General features: G+C 44.2%; 1 protein-coding gene and 1 non-coding gene across 2 annotated transcripts in view; both read right to left on the bottom strand.

The window, feature by feature from the left end:
* Positions 1-6,958: 6,958 nt before the first annotated feature.
* The window catches only part of UPK1B (uroplakin 1B), a 24,667-nt gene continuing 9,425 nt past the window's right edge, over positions 6,959-22,200 (bottom strand). Inside the window, exons 2-8 of the mRNA XM_010970838.3 lie at positions 19,876-19,963; positions 18,687-18,887; positions 16,267-16,341; positions 15,476-15,598; positions 13,254-13,433; positions 8,914-8,997; positions 6,959-7,272 (exon numbers count right to left, since the gene is read on the bottom strand). Of these exons, the coding sequence (XP_010969140.1) occupies positions 7,222-7,272; positions 8,914-8,997; positions 13,254-13,433; positions 15,476-15,598; positions 16,267-16,341; positions 18,687-18,887; positions 19,876-19,944 (783 nt within the window). The 5' untranslated portion in view covers positions 19,945-19,963 and the 3' untranslated portion in view covers positions 6,959-7,221. The remainder of the gene's footprint in view (positions 7,273-8,913; positions 8,998-13,253; positions 13,434-15,475; positions 15,599-16,266; positions 16,342-18,686; positions 18,888-19,875; positions 19,964-22,200) is intronic.
* Positions 14,091-14,163, bottom strand: TRNAA-AGC (transfer RNA alanine (anticodon AGC)). Its single transcript has one exon. It is a non-coding gene; the product is annotated as a tRNA-Ala (tRNA).

Below are 22,200 nucleotides of genomic sequence, written 5' to 3'. Positions count from 1 at the left end.
GGTTTTTTCTTCATTTAGAAAAGGAAAAATGTTTTTCATACCTACCCCCCCCACTCCTCTTTTCAGCGGAATCTTTAGCATTCCATCCCAATTTTCTTTCTTTTTTTAAAAATTGAAGTATAGTTGATTTATAATATTGTGTTAGTCCCAAGTGTACAGTATAGTGATTCAGGGATTTTTGCAGATTATGTTCACTATAGGTTTTTATAAAATATTGGGTATAAATCCCTGTGCTATACAGTAAGTCCTTGTTGCTTATCTATTTTATGTATGTAGTTTGTATCTGTTAAACATCCCAGTTTTCTTGATTATAATCATATACAGACTGAACTATTGTGATTCCCAACAGCCTAGGCCAGGGGCCTCCAGTTTGGAGGCTGCAGGTCCCTGCTCATGGTTGGGGAGGGTAAAGGAAGAGAATAGTGTGTGCAAGGAATTTGAGGATCCATACTGAGAATGATTTCTCAGTGGAAACAAAATGTAGTTACTACCACGTGGAAACACCCTCCGTATTTTCAGCTATTAACAAAGCATCTGCATTTTTTTTTTAAATGTTAGAAAACACTGTCTTATGCCTATTGAAATTCTTCAGATCATTCTTAAAAAAAATTTTTTTTGTTTCTTTTGGGTGGAGGGGAGGTAATTAAGTTTCTTTATATATTTTAAAATAATTTTTGATTTAATTTTATTTTTTAGTGGAGGTACTGGGGATTGACCCCAAGACCTTATGCATGCTAAGCATGCACTCTACTGCTAATACCCTCCCCCTCTTCAGATAATTCTTTCAACCAAGGTTGCGTACAAGTCGTTTGAATGACTCACTGAAACTTCTTGAGGTGGAAGATAGTTTTTTAAGACCTAAGTTTTCCCACTGTGTCTCTGTACCTGCCCCAGGTACTGAAGCCCAGTGACTGGCAGGAGGCATGTGGCCGCCTGCTTGCTCTGCTGGGCAGTTTGGCTACAAAAGCTTCCCCCTTTCCCCACCCTGTGTGTTTTCCGTTGTCAGTTGCCACAGAGAGGCCAAGCTTTCTGAGTGTCGTAGATAACACCTTCTACAGTTGCTAAGGATTCTGTGGGTGCCGTCCGTCTGAACATTGCAAATACTTAACGTGAAGAGTGTGCTACTTTAAAGGTTTTATTGACTTTTTCTCACTTATACTACCACTCATTTTTATAGTGCTTTACTGTTTATGACATTTTTACACACACTTTATTGATCCTGTTGACTCTTGAGATAAGCAGGGTAGAAGAGGAGGTGGAGGTTCCATTACACCACGATGCCCTCATCTGGGTTCTCTCCTTTAAGGAGGTTTTCCTGACTCTACACCCCTGTCCTAGCTCCTAGAGAAATTTGGTATCTTCTGGACTTGAAAGTGCCTTCCATTCTCATCTGGTCTCTGAACTTTTTTCCAGACTCCCTCCCTGGTTTTTCTGCCCTCTGCCCCCTCACTTCCACTCAAGCCCCTATGGGGTTTCCTGGGGACCCCAGATGCTCTGTGAATGGAGTCTTGGGAGAGGTGAAAGACATTTTCTGGCAGACTCATAACCTCCACTTTCCCCAAGTCCTACATATAATACAGTCTCAAAAGCCATGAGTGTGTCCCACAAAATGGAGCATACTCAGGAACATTTCACAAGTTCTTTTTCACCCATCACATTCCAAAAATTTTTTCAAGTCTATTCCTTAGTACCTTAGATGTTTAAGCTATTGCCACCTTCACTGGTTTGCGGAATGCTGAAGACTATCTTATACCTACTTAGAGGGCCTGATGGGTCTCAAAGAAATTCACAGAGGAGGGACCGACAGTCTCCACCCCCCGGGAACACACCTGTACAGGTTAGACTCCATTGTTCCACTGACAACTGCTGAAGTGGAAAAACCTCGAATAAAATAGAATCTTGTATATGTGTGTGTGTGTGTGAGAGAGAGAGAGCTGGAGCCTTGGAGGAGACACTGGTGAAGGATGGGGCACCATAATTGAATGCTTGCTTTGTATTTCAGTTTTCCTTTTTTTTTTTTTTAAATTTTAACTTTCCAATAGTCCTATAGTCATGTATGTAGTCCTGCAAAGAAAAGACAGATTCAAGTTAAGTAACTTCCCAAAGCTGGTTAAAGGAAGAGATAAGATTTAAACTCCAGTCTCTTGACTCCAGTGTCTTGTTTTCTCCCCCAAGAATATCACATTGTCAGGAGATTATAAGGTTTCTCTGTGAAGGCAGCAAGGGCAGAGATCGCATTTGTAGCCAGGATTCTGGAAATAATAAACAGAACTTGAGATGTATCCATTGAAGTGCCTTATCCTGATGCCCTAGTGCATTCTTCCACTGTTGAGTAGAAGTTTTGCTGAAAAGCTATTACTCATAGCTATTGTTTGAGGGCCTGTAAATTTGAACCAGTATAGCTTGTTCATTAAGCTTATTGCAGTAAATTGAAGTAACATGACAGTAGTTGGCGTGTTCCCAGGGATTACAGGCCAAGCAGAGTTCTTCAGACCAGACTTATGGTATAACTTCCTGTTGGTATCTCTTACAGGCTGTGAGCTGCTCTAATGCACACTTTACGTATCTTACTGAATCCTCCCCGTCCCCTGTGAGACCTGCTTTTCTGAAGCAGGTTCCAAGAGGCTGACTTACCAAAGTCATGCAGAACTGGGATTTGGAGCCAGGGTTTTGACTTCAAAGCTCATGTTCTTAACCGCTTCATGGTAACAAATGAAAAAACCAACAAATACAACAAACAGAGGAAATAAGGATGGGCAGAGTTTATTTGGAGACTGTGCCCTTCAACCAAAGACGCCCAGGAACACACCTGCAGATATAAGTCGGGATGCTGACTCATTGCGGTGAGCTCTGGAGAACACACCGTGGGGAACCTCAAGGTGTCTCAGGAGAAGGGAGTCAGAGTCTATCACAGCATTTGGGTCTGGGGAGGGTCTAAGCCAGCCGAGTGTGCTCTGTTTTGGACGCTGTGAGAGCAGGGACAGTTCTGTGATGGTGCGTCTCAATACATTTATCCACGAGGAGGGACTAGCAGGAGAAGAGACCTGTAGTTGTAAGCACGTAGCATCATTTAGCCCCAAAGGGGTGTGTTTGGTATTTTGGGTGGCACGGTGACCTTGTTTTTGTGCTTGGACAGAATTATGACGTGGCCTCGCTTGGCCTCATTTTATGTGACCTTATCGGAGGCTGGTATTCTGTGAATTGTTTACGTCTGACAGGAGAATAGCGTGGCTCCGTTGTGCTTGCCAGGCTACTTTTTCCTTTCTTCAAGAGGAACTCAGGGCGGAGACCGCTAGGAAGTAGGGCATGACGGCACCGTTTCTCTTTAACCCTGGGATTTGGCTATTTGTCTTTTTCAAAGGTACGGGTGGGTGGTGTGTGTGTTTGGGGAGTTGGTTGGCGTCTAGGGGGAGGGTGGGTTGGAGAAGGGCCTGGGAACTATGCATTTCTTAGCAACACATCTTTTTCCGACATGCTTTTGCATCTCCTCATGGGAGGTGGCCACTCACAGCTGATGGCAAAAATGTCACACATGAAAGCAAACTCAAGAGCTTACACTGAGTCTCCGCTGTGTTTCTTCTTTGATTCAGTCTCACATATAGGAGGTGATAAGAATCTGGGTGAGGTGAAGCAGGGAAGAGAAACTAGACACAGGAGAAAGGAGGTTGTTCATTCTAGAGAAATGAGAAAGCAGCTGTTTCCAGTCCTCAGCCACAGCCTGGCCTGTCGGCTGGGTGGGGGTGGGGCGGTGAGAGGAGGTTAGATTTTCAAACTCCCACGACTGTTATCGCTGCTTCTTCCCTTTATGGGTAGCCGGAGCTGCTGCTTAGAAGAGGAGCAGTCCCTGTTTATTCCAGCTGATGTGGGGACAAAATCACAGGGCTGACAAAAACGAGCAGTGGGCCTCCTCACGTTCAGGGTGAACAGCCTGCCGGGGGCTGGGGCAGCAATCTGGGGAGGAAAGGAAACAGCCAGCCAAGGAGCGTGGTGACCCGTCTGGTGCTGCAGTCAGCCAGCCCAGAGTTAATCATACACACCTTTGGTGTTGGAGTAATGGCCCTTTGCCCACCCGATACACAGGCGGACGGCCTGTCAGAGAAGTGGGCAGTCTCTCTAGCTGGTGTTGTCTGGGTGCGCCAGGGCCAGGCTCTCTTGCTCTCCTTCCCCTCCCCGGACTGGTGCGGCTGATGGTGGCCGTGGTGAGGCTGGGTCTGGGCCTCACCCTGAGCAGTGGTTTGGGCCTCTCTGTGAGCCCCACTTGTAGTCCCAGAAGCCAGAAGGAAGAGGGGGAAGGCTGGGCTTCCAGGGAAAGTGGAGGGGATGGAAGCAAGACCTGGGCAGAGCAGGAACTGGCCTGAGGTTAAACTGAAGACCCCTGAGCAGAAAGTGCAGGAGTCCTGAGTAACTGTGCTCCCTGCAGGCCTGGGTCTGTCTCAGCTGAAACGTGTGTCCTCCCCAACCTCCCCAACTGCTGGGGGCCTGGATATAGTGAGTGCCTGGGTTCAGGGTCTTACCTGGTAGGAAGCTGGCTGGAGAAGGGGTTGGGGGGTGGGGCAGTGGCCAACTTCAGGCCTGTTCTCTTTCTAGTTACTGCTTATTGGAGAAGGCAGGTGGTAAGATTTAATGAGCAGCAGGTGGGCCAAGTTGCTCCACAGTAGCTCTTTCCTGGTCCCATTGCTGCATTGGTTTCAACCAACTGGGGTCAATTTCAGTTATTAAGGAAAAATCTGCAGAGAAGATTAAGAGTGGAGACTAGTTGCCACTCACCCCTTAGTATGAAGTAGTTTGCAGAAAGGCTTTCCCTTAACTTAGCTGAGATCAAATCACAAAGAGTATGGAATTTTGTAGGTAGAGAGAATTGTGAAGTTTGAAGCCTTGGAGGGGAGGGCAGGAGTGGTTCTGGGACAGGATTTGCTCAGGCATGGGGGAACTGGAAAATTCAGTTAGCAGCAGAAGAAAAAGGCACCAGAACACCTGAGAGAGGATGGGAAGGGAGACGGGAGAGAGGCGTTTCAAAGCTTTGCCCAGAGTAAGCTCCTTCCCCTTCCTCCTCTTCCAAAAGGCCACAGAGAGAAACTTCTCAGCCAAGTGCAGGTGTCATTTGTCTTGACACTCAAGCCCTGTCCTGGAGAGGCAAATGAGGCAGGGAAGGAACAAGCTGGTTGCATGTCAGAACACATGCTTTGGCCCCCTGTCCTGGGAATCAGGAATCAGGCTGCTGCCGCCAGCTTAACCATCCAGGTGTGCAGCAGAGGCACCCCCGACCCCGCTTCCTGGTTCCTCCCTGCCCCAGACTCAGCCTAACTCACAGGAGGAACCTGGTGGAGGCATGGAATCCGGCTACTCCATGTGACTGAGTCTGCTGGTGACAGGTACGTTTTCCTCATAGAGGATACAGTTGAGCAGCTGGAGTCAGATGCTTTCCTCCACCTCTCCCCCCACTTCTGGACTACGTGTAGCAGGAGCAAAAAAGTTAAAGTAAACTTGGAAGTTCCAACCATTTAACCGTACAGCAAGGTTACCCGGTATCCAGCAGGAAACCACACCTCGTTGCATTTTCCATCTCCTAAACTTTAATTCCAGTGAGTATACTAAGCTCTCATGTTGGAACACCCATTTTGCTAGATTCATATATGACAAAATTTTCTTTTAGTTTTAAATCACATTTTGCTTTATGTAAAACTTTACATAATTCTTTTGTTAAAAAAAATCCTTTATTAAGATTTCATTTTTTCTTAGCATTTCCCCATTTTATTTTTTTATTTTTATTTTTTGTGTTGGCTGAAGTGTTTTTTTTTTTTTTTGCAGTATAGTTGATTTACAATGTTGTGTTAGTTTCTAGGGTACAGCATGGCGATTCAGTTATACAAATATATTCTCTTTCATATTCTTTTTCATTATAGGTTATGACAAGCTGTTGAATATAGTTCCCTGTGCTATACAGTAGGACCTTGTTTATCTATTTTATATATAGTAATTTGTATCTGCTAATCCCAAACTCCTAATTTATTCCTCCCCTCTTTCCCCTTTGGTAACCATAATTTTGTTTTCTATGTCTGTGAATCTGTTTCTGTTTTGTAAATAACTTCATTTGTCTCATTCTTTTTAGATTCCACATATAAGTGATATCATGTGATATTTGCCTGTCTCTGTCTGACTTGTTTCACTTAGTATGATAATCTCTAGGTCATCCATGTTGCTGCAAATGGCATGATTTCATTTTTTATGGTTCAGTAATATTCCATTGTGTGTGTATGTGTGTGTGTATGTGTGTGTGTGTGTACCACAACATTTTTATCCAATCATCTGTCAATGGACAATTAGGTTTAGGTTGCTTCCATGTCTTGGCTATTGTAAATAGGGCTGCTATGAACATTGGGGTATATATATTTTCCAAACTGGAGTTTTCTCCAGATATATGCCTGGGATTAGGGTGCTGGATTATATGGTAACTCTATGTTTAGTTTTTAAAGGAACCGCCATACTGTTTTCCACAGTGATTGTACCAATTTACATTCCCACAAGCGGTGTAGGGGGGCTCCCTTTTCTCCAGTGTTTATCGCTTGTGGACTTTTTAATGATGGCCATTCAAACTGGTCACGTACTTTTAATCAGTAGAGGTTACTAATTAATTGTAAAGAGGAATTGAGGTTACTAAACACATATCACTCTGCAATATCTAAGAGGAAATTCAACCATTGTCAGCTCAAGATTGGGCATTCTCCTGGAGAATAAAAGGATCCCAAGGTGGCATTAAAAGAATCACTTGAGTCTATGTAGATGGGAGCCACTATAGGACAAAGGCAAAGTTACATTTCAGCAATCTTTTCCTTAGTTCTCTCACCTGAGATGAATGAGAGCCTTTGATGGTTTCTTTTAGAAAGCAGTGAGAAACACAGGCATATTTGCTGTCTCGGTACAAACTTGCTTGCTGGGATAACACAGTTTCCTGTGAAGGTCTTTATTCCCCAAATTAAAAATAAACAGGGACAGGAATAGTTATTATCTATTATCCTAAATTCTCTCTTTCCTAAAAACAGCAGGGGTGAGAATTTCAGGAGCGTAAGGGCCTAGAGGAACTCCATACCAGCTGACTTGGCAATGTGAGGAAGAACGCATGTGTTCCTGGGGAGCACACAGGTGGAATATTAGCAGAGAGCGGCTCCAGCACCAAATCCAGAATCACCAGGGGGAGGTACATACGGTGGTTACACTTTATTCTTAGTATTCAATTCTGCTCCAGTAGAACATGGTACCCAGGAGAACCCAAAACTAGAATACAAAGGAAAAGAAAAACAAAGAAAAGTAAATAAGGACTTGTTTTAGAAACATCTCATACTTGGGGAAAGAAATGACGTTAGGTTCATTCAGGTTAGGTGACACTGGATTTTTGAGAGTAATCACGCCTTAAGCATCGTCACAGGGGCAGAGGTGACACTGAGTCCATCCTGACACACAGTGAATCAGTATTCTCCTAAATGACCGGTGTTCATTGGTCTAGATGTTCTAGATATTCTAAAATCATGGATGGGTGAAAGATTTATGCAAATGGCAAGACAAGCCAATGTAGTGCATTTTAATGTAATAGAGTCCGAAAAGTTCTTCGACATTTCACACTCTTTATTGCAACTCATTTTTAAAAAACTACTTGTCAAGTTTTATGTGGTACCAAAGAAGAATATTCACAATTACTTATTATTATTATTATTAATGGGGAGGGTAATTTTAAGTTTATTTATTTGTTTTTATTTTTAGTTTTTTAAACAGAGGCACTGGGAATGGAACCCAGGACGTTGTGCATGCTAGGTATGCACTCTGCCACTGAGCTATACCCTCCCTCCTCCAATTAGTTTTTGATAAGGCTACCAAAACATTCCTGTTTTTTTTTCAATGACATAGCCATGTAGAGGGTGGATTTTCTTCAAATCCTTCAACCTAAGCAACGTATTACAACAGATTAAATAAAGATGAAGTATGGGAACCCAGCTGCCTTCTGTTAAAGCCAGACATTGAAGGGAATTCCAAAAATGTAAAAAAAAAAAAAAAAAGCCACTTTTCTCACTATTTTTTTGTTTGGAAAAATAGTCACTTTTCCCCACAGAAATACATTGTTATTAGTAACACGTAATTGGTTTGTTATTATTTTAAATGAATTAACAAGTATTTTTAAAAATTCTGTGTTAGTTTCCAATAAAGTAAATGTCAATAGATACAGCTTCCAGAGACAAAAGCTTTTTGGAATCCTCAAAAATTTTTGAGAGAGTAAAGGGGTTCTGAAACTAAAATTGGGGGACTGTTTCCTGAATGCAATGGCTCTTAATCCTGACAGCAAATGAGAATCATCTGGAAAATTTCTTTAAAAAGGAAAAAAAAAAGGCCTGGGTCCTGCCCCTAGATCAGCTGAAATCTGAGTCTGGGAGGGTGTGGTTCAGGTATGCTCCCCACTCCCCACAAGCTCCCCCATGAGGTTGTAATGTGCATTTAGGGTTAAGAATCACCATTCTACCCTCTTGCTGCAAGTGCATCAGATAAAGCGGGCGACAGGGCAGGGTGAGACTGATGGAGGCAGCTCTTTGGGAGGAGGGAGGCAGGTGAGAGTTGGACAGGAACCATAAAGATAGATGACAGTCCCTGATATCTACTTATAATGAATAAACGAGATCCGGAGGATGGAGGAGCACGCACGTGCACCCCCGTCAGCAGAGAAGGATCTGGTTGGTAGGGGAAGATACCGCCCCACTTCCAGAGGGAATCCACTGTCTGTGCCCTGGTGCCGGCAGCTTCCTGACTAGCCTGCAGGTCTGAGGTTTTGTTTCTAGACAGTCTAATGAGGTTGGGTTAACCAAGGGCAATCTCAAGCTCTCTCCTACCACCATCCTCTCTGAAATAAAACATGTGATGGGAAATACTCACAGTCCAGCAGAGAATGGCAAATCCAAACCATGCAACCCCCCAGGCGTGTCGGTTCATTGGTCCAGAGATCAGTTCATAGCAGCCCTGGAGAAAGGGGCAATTCCACATCCGTGTGGGAGGGACCAGAAAAAAGATGTAAGAGATGGGTGGGAAAGCTGATTGTTATTTGAATCAATGCCACTCCAAAGTGCAGTGTAACATAACCAGCTATTTCTACAGCCCTGTGATCAGCCAGGTGTTAACAGTCCTCTACTGAAGAAACAGGAGTAATCCTGCCGAACAACTATTCTGTATCACATTTATTTGTATCTTTAGCATTCACTCTAACCAAGGTGCTACTATTTCAGCATAACATTTTTCTCATATAGTAAATGTAAAGTATTTGCAATAAAATTTGAGGGTTTTTTTTTCTTCTCCCAAAGGATTTTATTGGTGATTTGTTTGCAGGCAGAGTTACTTTTTGATTTGTTTTTTAATAAAAGTGCTTCCAATGAATGAAAATTTATTTTGTAATCATTAAAGGAACCCCAATACCATGCTTTCTAAATTCCCCTTTGACATCATATTTCAACAAAGCATCATAGGATCCTAGAAAAGCCACTGTGTGTGTGCAAAAGAGTAACTCATTTTTTATTCATCGAGCCATCCATTCACACATGCCACAATCTGGTCACATTTTATATGTGGCAAATTCTGTTCCAGTCTCTGTGCAAAGTGCTGGGGTGACACACACATAGGGCTAGACCTGCCATCTGAGTGACTTCTACTAAAGCCCTGGGAATCACAGGAATGCCTCGGAAAGGCAACGGCCAGGCTGGTTTCATGAACCACTCAGGTCCAGAGGAAAATGTGCTGGAAAGGCTGACCTTAAAGTTTAGGCCCTGCCCAGGGTCTGCAGGGGGCCGCTTGAAGTTCCATCCTCTCTAACCCTGTCCCAGCCACTTGTGAACCCCCTTCCTCGCCCTGCCTCTGCTGTGTGTGCCCTGACTTCTGCCCCGCTTACTCTTCCCCGTCTCCCTGACAGGCCCCTCCACTTGCCTAGATGCTGTAATGAAAAAAATCTTACAATTATCCTTGACAGTTTTCCTCTTAAGTCAATCCTTCTGAGGCTACTTTTTAAACATATCTCAAATCCAAACACGTGTTACTTCCTGCTGCCACCTTGGTCTGCCATGGCCTGAACCAGGGTGACTACAGTCGCCTCCTAACTGGTTTCCCTGAGGCCTGAGTCCACTCTTGGTACCTGACTAGTCTTCACACAGGGCCAGAGGGGCCTCGTAAAACATAGGTCACATCACATCACCTTCCTGCTCAAAACCCTCCATGGGCTTCCCACCACCCTTAACATGAAATTGTACGTCCTCACAGTGGCCCATCAGCCGCTGTAGGATGTGGGCCTGCCTCTCTCTGTGACCCCAGCCGCCACTACCAGAGGCTGTTTCACTATAAAGCTAATGAGCTTAGGCTCAGGGCTGTTTGTTTGCAAGACCATTCCAAAGCTCTGTACCTAATTTTGTAGGCATGTGTTAGATTGTTTTTCCTAAGGAGAACCCCCTCCCCACCAATTTAATAAGCTTCAGACTTATTAAATCTAAATTCATGCTTGCTTTCCACTCTTCCTTCACATGTTCCTGCCTGGCCATACTGATGACCAAAAAGCAAAGGGCCCCCACCTCAGAGCCCTTTGCACTTGCTGCTTCCTTTGTTCAGAACTCTTTTCTTTAATCTTCTGTAAGTGAGGGTCTCCTTTTCTCACTTAATTCAGAACTCTGTGCAAATATCCTCTCAATAAAGCCTTTCTTTCCTGACAGCCATAGAGAAAAATACCTTTCCCTCATCATTTTCTATGTATTCCTCTTGATTTATTTCTGCTCATGGCATTTATCATGACCTGGAATTTGTTGTGTATTTGTTTAGTAACTCAATTGTGTCTGCCTCCCATATTATACAGCACAAGCTCTACGAGGGCAGGGATTTTATCTTGCCTGTTTTTGACTCTCTAGAACCTAGAACAAGAGCCTGGCACAAAGTAGGCACCTAATTAGGATGAATGGGCCGTGATGGAAAGTAATCATTACAACAATATTATTGGTGGCACTGGATGGTTCACAAACCCTCCCACATCCATTTCTCACTTGATCCTCCTGACAATCCTGGGAGCTGGTTTTTTGTCCAGTAATATGTATAAAAGCCCACTCACGCCAGGTGCCCGGCACTGGGCCAGGCACTCCGCTGTGATAAGGCAAGAGTGGGTCCTGCCCTCCTGGAGCTCACAGACAAAAGCCCCTATTTTTTCACCTCTTCTCATTTTGTGCCTTTCATGATGCCTTTCTGTCATTGTAGTGGGGCTTCCCTTGACCTGCCTTAGTCCCATCAAAATGCTCTTGAGCTGTAGTGATCAGAATTTGCACACAGCATGTTGGGGGCAGATGAACCATGACGTACAAATGTATATATTTGCATCTGACACACTACGTGACATTCTGGTAGATTTCTCTTATTACTGCACTTATGACGACTTTTCTAATTTTGTTAGCCTTCCTTTGTGCATTGTAGATCATCCAAAGCTATGATATGGGTGTGAAAAAGAGTCATTCACCTCTTCATCTGCCCAACCACCAAACACATCGATGCCTGCTTTATGCCAGGCATTGTGCTACGAACTGAAGATCCAGAATTGAATGATGCATGGCCCTCAAGGAAGCTCATAAAAAAACAGACTTGCAAACAAATAATTATAATATATTTCAATATCTTACTGCAATCCTAGAAGTAAAGTATATGAGGTACTGGGGTGGCATACTTTGCTTTGTGGAAAAGGATTGCTATAAGAGAATTTGCAGGACCTGTCACTCGGAGAGAATGGTGGCATGTGGCAACCAGCAAGACCAGGGCAGGGAGAATTAGGAAAGCTGAGTAGATAAGAGATTGTGTTGAGGGTGAAGAATGAGTGAGACTGAGAAAGCAGGAGCACAGGGAGTCCAAGACAGAGAGAGGAGGTTCAGGATGCAGGAACGTGGTGCCGAATTGAGTGACAGCGAGTTTGTCATTGTGGTGTAGCTGGTGGGTAGAGGAGGTGATGAGGCCAAGGACTGTAAGGGAGGGCATGACAAAGGTCGTCAAAAGGAGCATAGAGGCCCCTCATTACTAGAATGTTCTATGTGAGAGGGAAAATAGCATGGCTGTGAAATAAACCAATTATCTAATGGCAAACAACCTTTTTTGTCCCTTTCAAAGAGATGATACAGTTTGTATAAGATTACAATCCAGTCAAGATATGTCTACATGGGCTAGTTCCAAGGCTGAAATATTAAAATCATTTTATTACTCCTGAGAGTTATAATTATGTTGCATATTGTAATTACAAGCAATAAATTTAATTTTTCTAGCAGTCTGAATATGACTGATCAAAACAATACCAAAACAGTGTTGCTGAACAGCTAAATGAGGATTGCTTTGAACGACTCTGCGAAATAATCTGTATAGCCCTCCCACGTCCTTTTCTGTATGAGGATTCTCTTTAGGGCTTCGGGAGATTATTACCAAGCTCTTTCTTGGCTTAAAGTCTGGAGCCAGGCTGCTAGCATTTGAATCCTGACTCTTCCACATACTAGCTGCATTGCCTTGGGCTAGGCACTTATTAGCATCTCTGTACCTCGGTTCCTCATCTGTAAAATAGGGATTATAGTGGCACCACCCTCTGAGCGTTAAATGCGTTAATATCTGTATGGCACTTGCAGAAGTGTCAGGGCAGATAAGTACTCAATAAATGTTAGTTTTCATCATCATCATATCATTCTTATCAGGCTGGAAACACTTTCAAAACCCACCTGTATGTAAACTATCTTCTGCCCAAATCACCAATCTAACATTTTATTACGACTGTTCCACATGACCACTGAGTAAGGAATGTGGATGTATAATTACCGCATCTACCCTCAGCAACTGCCATTGCTTTGGAACTGGCAAAATATTCCTTTTGTGCATCATCCCTTTCAATCAACATTCTGCAAAAACAGGCAGAGCAATTCTTTATTTGATGTAAACATTTTTCAAAATACCAATTCTACACCTGGTACAAATAATTTTCATTTAAACAAAGTTGGATCTTGCTATTGCATTTCTCATGTTTTCTTAATTTCATTAAAATGTAAATTTTCCCAGATCAGCCCTAGATTAGAATTTACAATTGACCAACAGAGAAGGAAACAGTTAACATGAAGTTTAGGAGAAAGGGTGCAGAATTCTTTAGCGAGAGACTAATACCTACGGTTAACCAGTATTTTCTTTATGAAGAACGAAAAACCTTCTGGCAGGTCTTGGGAGGAGAGAGCACTCACCTGATTGTGATAGTAACCAGGTACTCCGAGTTTGCAGGCCTCCAGGTTGAGAGGTTCTTTAAGATTGTTCATAACACAGCACTGACGAGGCCAGGGATAGTCAGCATCGTTATTCTCTGTCCGGAAGGCAGATGTGTATTTCTGCCAGTCTGATGGACCATTCACACCACAGCAATTGTCCTGTCGGCAGATGAGAGAGAGAAAATTCTCTTCCATGATCCTTGCTAGACTCACCAATGTAGCGACTGAAATTTTATGGAGAAAGAAGATATGGAAAGTGTACCGTATCTTAAGGTTTACCAAAGATCCCCAAACGAGAACTGAAGGTATTTTTAAGGTATTTCATTTTAGCAGTTGCAAAATACTTTTACATTTATTAGTTTAGTAGCCATTAATGAGCTCTAGAGTCTTTGACAAGTTAAACTTTCTAAGCCTCATTTTACTTAACTGCAAAATTGGGACAAATGTAGTATTTACCTCATAGAGTTGTGTGAGGATTAAATAAGTTAATACATTTAACGTGTTCAGCACAGTGCCTGGCCTATTGTAAACCCTTAATAAATGTCAGTCATTATTAATGCTAATCTCTTGATACAACAATGTGAGAGATTTATAATTATTCTCATATTACATATGAGCAAATTGAGAATCAGAAAATTAAAATTTTGGTGGTGAAGACATTATGAGTTATTCTTGTTTTACTTTTCTACACTTACAACATTTTCTGGAGCAATTATATATTATTATTTTTAAAATAAGATCCTTTTTCACTTTTTTTGTTTTGTTTTTGTTTTGGAGAGGAGAGGTAATTCGGTTTATGTATTTATTTATTTTTAATGGAGGCACTGGGGATTGAACCCAGGACCTTGTGCATGCTAAGCACATGCTCTACCACTGAGCTATACCCTCCCCTGCCCCAAGTTTTATTTTTATAATGGGAGAAAATAAATTGGAAGAAAATAACCAAAACCTGATGGCACACAGGTATGAATTGACATAGGAAAGGAAGATCTCCTAACACATAGCTCATATCCTTACACTCCGGATAAAACTGAGGATAAAGGATAAAACACAGTGTATATCAGTTTCCTACCTTTTTATAAATTATGCTAAAATGCTTCTACGGGAAGAAATTAAAACTATGGCATCTCTCAACTGTTAGAATAAATATATCCAGCAAACTTGGTGATAAAGCAACTGCCTTAAAAGTATATCCTGTTTGCCACTAGATTATGGAAATTATCTCATTCTGTAATTTGACCTGAGCATTTTTGGGGGAAATGGTTAAGTCTGAACCAGACTTACTTCAGCCTGGGCTTTAAAAAAATGGTAAGTGGATTTTTCAACTGTGTGAGCATTCACATTTTCATTTGAAAAGTTTAGTTCTTTGCTAAGAGTGGAAAAAATATTTGACCTATAGTCAGAAGAGTGATAGGGAGTGAAAAAGTGGCCTATACATTGGAGGTCCTAATGCACTAAAAAATGATAGAACAGGAATATTAGAATCAATGAAGGGAACTGTAGAAGATGATGGTAAAGAGAGTTCAAAGAAGGGTGGAGGCTCTAAGGGAGTTTGCTGATGATGGCCTGTGAAGCACTGGAGGTTGGGTGAGGAGGGGACGTGGGGGGTCGTGGGAGAGTTGGGTCACATGAGGGCTTATGTCGGGGATAAGAATTTATATACTTACACAATGTAGGGGTGATAGTGGGTATTCTGAAAGACTTGTACTTTTGTTAGTACCTGAGGTAAACTTGGAATAAGGTATGACAAATTAGTGAAAACTGGATGATCAAATCAAGTCACAGCCCATGGTCCTTAACAAGGTAAGCTACAGGTATGAAAATGTACTAAAGAAGCAAAATAGACAATTATTGCCACTTGAGTTCACTGTGGGGTGGAGGAGCAACAATTTTTTGATGTAAGTGATGCCTGAATTCTAAGAAGTAGAGCGTCTGATTAATCCAAATTTCTTGACAAGGTCATTTCTCATAAATGGAAGCTCATCAACATCATGGCTTAAAATACAGATCTAGGGGTTCCACTGAGTCACGTGTGCACCCCCAGTCCCTGCCAGTAAATAAGCGGAATAGAACCTGTCTTTTTGAAGGAAGCCCCCTGGAGGCTGTGGTCTGCACACTTTGGCTTCCCTCTCAGCCATGTGTGCACCTCTGGTAACTAGTTTAGGTACAAAGTGGCATCGCCCCACAACGGCAGGCATCACCTGGAGCATGAGCCGGTCCCAGGTCCTGGTGACTCCATTGTTTTTCCACTGGTCGTCGTTGTTTGGAGGGCTGTTGTTTTGGTACCTCTCCAGCATCTGCTTCAGGAAGAGGTTGCGTGTGAACTATGGTGGGAGGAGGCAACACAAGAGGAAGAGTTAACACACAAATCGTCAAGGAGACAAAGCGATTTGCTAGACCGGCTGCTGGGGGCACTAAACACTGTCTCTTGGAATAAACCTGTATTCAGCGCCACTGAGTAGGGCTGTGGGCAGGTGTAAAGCTGCTCTGGGAGGCTGAAGTCCTCTGTAGGGAGAAGACCCCCATCTCCAAAGAAACCCTAATGAGACCAGGACGGACAGGCACTGTAGGGTGGCTTAGGCTAGAGGACGGAGAAAAGGAGAGAAAGCAGGGTGCTGAGTTGAGAGGAAGTCTAGATGTGGCGGATTATTGATCATCCTCTTGGAAGGCTAGCGGCAGGGCAGAGTGGAGAAGAGCCTGGCCCTGGGACTCACACTGCCTGGACGCAGGATTCCACTCTTTCACCAGCTGTGTAACCTTGGACTTTTCAAGTCACATTTTAATTTTTATCTATAAAATGACAACAGTGTTAATACCTATTTCACAGGGTCATAATGAGAATTAAGCAAAATTATATGTTTATTATTAAGCGGCATATTACAATGCCTGGTACAGGGTAAGGGCTTAATACATGTCGGTTATTACATTATTGTGACAACGGTGATGACTCACACGACCGTCTCTGCGCTACGCTGTTTGAGGCTGTACTCACAAAGTCTCGCTGCGTTGCTGCTGTGATACAAGATGCCACTTCAAAGCCGTACACGATGAACATCAGAATGAAATACTGGAAGGGAAACAAAAGGAATGAAAGAGTTACATCTACTTCTAAAGAGATTTTTTTTTTAAACAAATAATTGCTATGTTTTCAGCAGCACGTTCACCTAAATATAATTACCCAATCATTCACGTAATCTTTCATCAAACCTTCATTGATCAGCTGCTTGGAGCCAGACTTGGTGCTAATCAGCTCCATTCTCTTCTTTTCCCGGAGAACAAATGACTAGTGAATACAGAGCTTTCTCAGTTCAGTATCCTGCATTTCTATTTTAACTGGGAAAATCAAACACAAGAGAATGGACTCTGTCGGGTGTGTGTGTGTTTTCAATGGCTGGCAAGACAGTCTTAGTGTATCACATACTATGTAGAGCCTCATAAATCCCCTCTCATGGGGAGACATTTTCTTTATGGTTTACTGAAAATTTAGGATTACCGAGGTCAGAATAAGATGAACTGAATCGTGTTTAATATCCATCATCCCTTCTGATAATGTCCAGTCTCATCAGAGAGGAACAGGCAGCCTCCAGGTACACAGCTCTCTCTTCCCTGGCATCTTCTCCCACTCACCCCACTCTAGTTACATCAGGTCAGGCGGGTGAAACAGAGCGCATCTTGTGTTTCTGTTGGGGTGTGTGTGTGTGTGTGTGTGTGTGTGTGTGTGTGTGTGTGTGTGTGTGTGTGTGTGTGTGTGTGTGTGCGCGAGCACGCACACGTGATGCCTCCAAGCCACACTGCCCCTATTTATGGCTGGAAAATATCTGAAGGAGAAATAACCTGTGAATCTGGGGCGGGGTCTATTTGGAGGAGTTCTGTCTTTGCTGTCCTCCTCAGCCTTGCACACATGCTCTTGGTCCTTGGGTTCTTCTGTGGGCACTGTCGGCAGAGGGGCGCTGGGAAAACGGTTCTTCGTCTCTGGGCAGGGGAGGCTCCTACAGCAGCTGCTGCCCTAACCTCCTGCTGCCTTAACCATTCGGCCCAGGGAAAGGCTTTGGCTACTGTTAACTCCCAGCTAATGGCAGGCCTCCCTTCAGAGGCCTCATCAACTTTCCCCTCCTGTATTAGCTGCTGCCTTGCTTTGTTGAGAGCTTTGCTGGCTCCCCTTAAAGAGGCTCAGAACCCCCTTAGAGATGCTCTAAGGAGGCATAGTCTGCAGGTGTTTTTTTCCTTCAGCCCTGTCAAGGGTGCACTGCCCTGTCTCCCTGCCCGGCACGGTAAAGGATGTTCCCCTACCCAGGTCTCCCAGCTGGGCCAGGCATGCGTGACTGGCTCAAAGCGGGACCAGGATGCAGCTGAAGCTCGTCTCCAAGGACACCTGCTCCTTCTTTACCTTTCCCTGAATTCCTTTCCCCACCCTGCAAAAGTGAGTGCTTTTGCCCGAGAACTAACTCACACTAATGGCCCAGAGAATGTCAATGTTCTGCATTCCCCGGGTACCGGGGCGGTGTCAGTTCACAGGAAAAGCAAACCAACAGTCACCTGAGCCTGCTGGACTCGTTCCATGAAGGTGGAACTCGGGGCTTGCAGCATTTGGGTAGGAGAGTAATTTCAGGGGTAGGGAGTGGGGGTGGGACCTCATTGCAAAATAGGAAACTGCTGTCCTGAGCACTGGGGCAGAGAGAGCCCTGCTGGCTGCCAATTTGCTTCTATCTGCAAAGGCAGGGCCCCACCTGCTGTGTGTGGTTTGGGGCAGAGTCTCCCTGTGGGTGCACAGGATTAGATCCTCCAGAGGCAGATGGGAGCTAGGGCTGTTCTCTGCAATGGTGCCCAGCAAGGGTTTCCAGGGTCCCTAAAAAGCAGAATGAGCATGTAAAATGGGAAGTGTAAGCCATCCTACAAAATTATCAGCCTTGAGCTCAAAAATGTCTACAAAGGCTCATGGTTTTTCTTAAAAATTCATGCATATTTTGTGATTTATATGCTAATCTAGCAACACTTGATTCATATGAAAATGCTTACTTTAAACTACTTATTCTCAAGAGAAAAAAATCTAATTATCAAGTTCTCACTATGTCTCTTTTCTGGCCAGTGGATCTCCCAGCTGCACCTGCTGGGTGCATGCAGACACCCGCTGGAGAAACGCAGATGTGGAAATACTCAACAGGTGACCCCCCAGGTCTCTTCTCTTTGGGTTCTCTGTACTGGAATCTCCTGGACTTGCAATAGTGGAGGGCATCCTGGCTCCTACATGGACAATCTTCATGGCAGGGAGAGTCTTGCCCTCTTCTCACCCCTCACCTGGGATCCTCTGCTCCCACCTACCCCACTAAAAGCTAAAGCATTGTGCTCAGGAAAGAAGCAACAATCCATCAGAATTAGCCCAGGACACAAATGTAGAGAGTTTTAAGGTCTTACCGCCAGAAGAACTTTTCTGTTGGACTTTAGGATGCCTACGATGCCTAGGACAGATAGGCAGAAGAGGCAGATGCCAACAAACATGCCGATCCAGGCTGCCCCATAGATGTCATCATTGTCAGTGGCTTCAAGCAGAGGGTAGAGGCTGTGTTGGTCGGATACAAAGAAGATGCACTCTGCTGTCAGGGCAATGCCACACATCTAGGGGCAGAGGGGTTCTGTCAGGCCAGCAGCCAGGAGAGCATAGTTGGGAAAGGGATGGGGGGGAGGGCAAGAGAGACTAACTCCATCCCCTGCATAGGCTTTACACAACTAAGGAAATCAAACGGCCCCCTCCATCCTACAAATTGGTTGCATGCCTCCTTCCACATTTTGCTCCATCTTACTGCTCTTTGGGAGAAGACCCAGACAATTTCAGAACACCTATAAAACCCTTGGGGCATGAACCACTCAAACAATGACTTCTTGTATGAAGATATCCTCCCACCCCATTTCCACTGCCCACCGCTCGAATTCCTGGACTGTAATATTTAAGCTGGTCCTGGTTATATTTATCAGTGCCAGAGAGCCACTGAACATTAGAGCCAGAAGGAACCTTGGTTGTTATCTTTCCCACTCCCTGGATTTTATAGATGAGGGATCTTGTCTCCGAAAGGCAATGACCTGTCCAGGATCACAGAGTCAGAGGCAGGGCTGGGCCCAGAGCCAGTGATCTTGACTCTCACCACAACGTGCCCAGCAGCCTGGCCTCTGAGCTGCTCTCACATCCCGGTCCTGGCCTGCATATGGCCAGAACAAGATGCAAACCTCTTTCCCCACCAACCTTAACAGCAGGGTCCATACAAATCAAATCAAGGTGGAATAGGAAAGACACACCAGTGTGTGTGTGGGAGTGCTTGGATGCTGACCATGGTTGGCACGACTCCCTTTAGATTCTTGTGTTTTAAAGTTGGGAGGGAAATACCTATTTTTTTCAACATGGCCTTTTGATATATTACACAGTTATATATGACTATATATACAGTTCAAGTCTAGCTGGCATGTTTTACCAACACATTTCTTAAGTGGCAGAAAAGACGTAGAGAGGCAGGAATGATATCATTATTTTCCTTTCAGCTCTCACATTTGATTGATCTAAAATCATGATTACGGGGAGAGCAGCATTTCCTGGAAAATACTCATTACTTACACCGACAATCACATTTCCAAAAATCAGCAGGCTCTGGAAGCAACGAACAGTGGACTCGTCTTTGGTCATCTTCAGGATTTCCCCGGGGCTGAGGACACAGTTGAGAACATTACAACCTGACAGGAGCAGGTGAAAAAGATTGCTGCAAGTTCTAAAGAGTGACCACGTCACGCCATCATGCACTGCCTTCTCGTCTTCCAGACCAAGCCATGCAACCATTTAGTGATGGAGGAAGTTTGGTTACTAAGTTCTGTAATCACTGTAATTTTTTGAAGAAGGGGAAAAACGGTAAAGCCAGCCTGCGTCTGATCGGTGACTTTCCGGAGTTCTTTAGGTAAGGAACATACAGACAGTGTCCTTCTGAGTGAGGAACCGCAGCCCCCAAGTCGCCGAGGGCCGACCTGCGGTGGCAATGAAACACGCAAGGGTCCCTGGGATGCCTCTTCCTGCCCTCGCTCACGGCAGACTGAAACCCAAAGGGTAAACTTGCGCCCAGAGTTGGCAATTGGTTCCCATGTGGACTCTGGGCAGCTGTTAAAAATCATTCTTTTCAGGATGTTTTGTATGTTTCAATGGAGATGGCAAATTAAAAATACCCTGTCACATAAGAGGAGGGGGAGGTGGGAGAGAGGGGCTAACATTTAGTTCCCCCCAGGTGCCACTCCACTAGGCGCTCTACATACACACATGTAATTCTCATAACCCAATTAGATAGAGAAAGAGGGTGAGGGGGCTCCATTTTGCAGATGAGGACACTAAAGCTTAAACTGGTGAATTAAGTCCCCTGGGGTCATACAACCCAGGAAGTGGAAGGGCTGGAGACCTTGGTCTGCACGACTCCACAGCCCCAGTGCTGTCCCCCAGCCCACGCTGGCTCCCAGGAATTATTTACAAGGTTTACTGCTGAATATGGAACTTAAAAAAAAAATGAGTCTTTCCCTCCCTGGGGATTCTCTGGAAGGAACACAAGGGTAAGTGTTTGGGTCAATTATTTTGGCTTTTGCATTTGAATTACCTGGAGATAAGCCATCCACATATCTCAGTGTTTTATTAATTAAATTAACTATCCACTTCACGTACTCATGCTCTAAATCAAAATGTATAATATGACACAAGCTGCATTTTGAGGCATAACAAAGATACATTAGCAAGACTGCTGTATTCTAGGATTTTACGCTGTAGTGGGGAAGCTGTGTTCCGACATCACTGTAATGAATCTAGTGAGACCCTGAGTACCGTGGGAGTTCTGAGGAGGAAACAGGTGAGGCTGGCAGAATGTGTATGGTCGAGTAGAGGTGGGTGTGGGAAGAAGGTGGGGTGTGACCTTGGAGGTAAAAGGAAAGGGGCGGTTAGGGAGCAGAGCCCTGGAAGAGCAAAGGAGCCCAGAAGATAGCAGATCAGCCAGTTTGGCTGAAGTTCCGGTTTGTGTGGGGAACCCGTGGGAGGCAAGCCTTCTATCTGACTCAGACCTTGCTAAATTTAACTTCATCATTACACTCTCACGTAAGTTATTACCCACCTTCCAAGTAATCTCAAACATCTCTAAGTATTTTCCTTTACCTCTTCACCTGGGTAGTGGTGGGGACTGAAGGGGCTGAAATTTATGAGTGTTTTCGGGTCATATGGTGGGGACTCCATCAATGTTTGCTGAGTGAGTAGAAGAAACTGGGCCACTGTTACAAAATCCCTATGCGTAGCTTCTGCTTAGAAATGCCGTTCATTTCTTTCTGCTTGGAAATGTCATTTTGGGCTTAGAAATGTCATTTGTCCTTTCCTGAGATGGTTGCACACTAGACTGAGTGGAGCTGGAGGCCCTGAAGGAGTTAATGCACAACCTCCCCCAAGGTGAGCCTCACTCACGTAGCTGGCTCAGCCACATTGTAAAGTTTACTACAGGAATGCACAGATATCGCTCCTGACCAGATGGGTTACCATCTAAACTAGAGACATAGATAAATAGACCATGAAAGGTGAAAGTTCAGACAACACAAGTTCATGTACAGAGTAAAGGGCAAAAATCTGGAGAGTCCAGATTCAGCCCATTATCACCCAGGATCAATTAGGACCCCTTTGCAGGGAGCCGCCTATTTGTGGTCATTAGGTGGGCCTCAAAGAACAGAAAGAAGACAATTTGTTCTTTCAAGGAATCTGAAGTATGATTATAGCAACATGGACTCAAAGCAAAAATGACTGTACACAGTAGAATAAAGGAAGAAAGTAGGGCTATGGAGAGAAAAGAAGGCAGGTAGGAAAGAAAGAGGGCTTTATTGGTCCAGAAGGAGCTGATGGGACCCTGAACAAGGGATTTGGTCCAAGTGACCCAGT

Source organism: Camelus bactrianus, chromosome 1 (genome assembly GCF_048773025.1).
Source record: "Camelus bactrianus isolate YW-2024 breed Bactrian camel chromosome 1, ASM4877302v1, whole genome shotgun sequence".
NCBI classification, from domain to species: Eukaryota; Metazoa; Chordata; class Mammalia; order Artiodactyla; family Camelidae; genus Camelus; species Camelus bactrianus.
The sequence above is the reverse complement of the archived record's forward strand: the minus strand, read 5'-3'. Positions and strand labels throughout refer to the sequence as shown.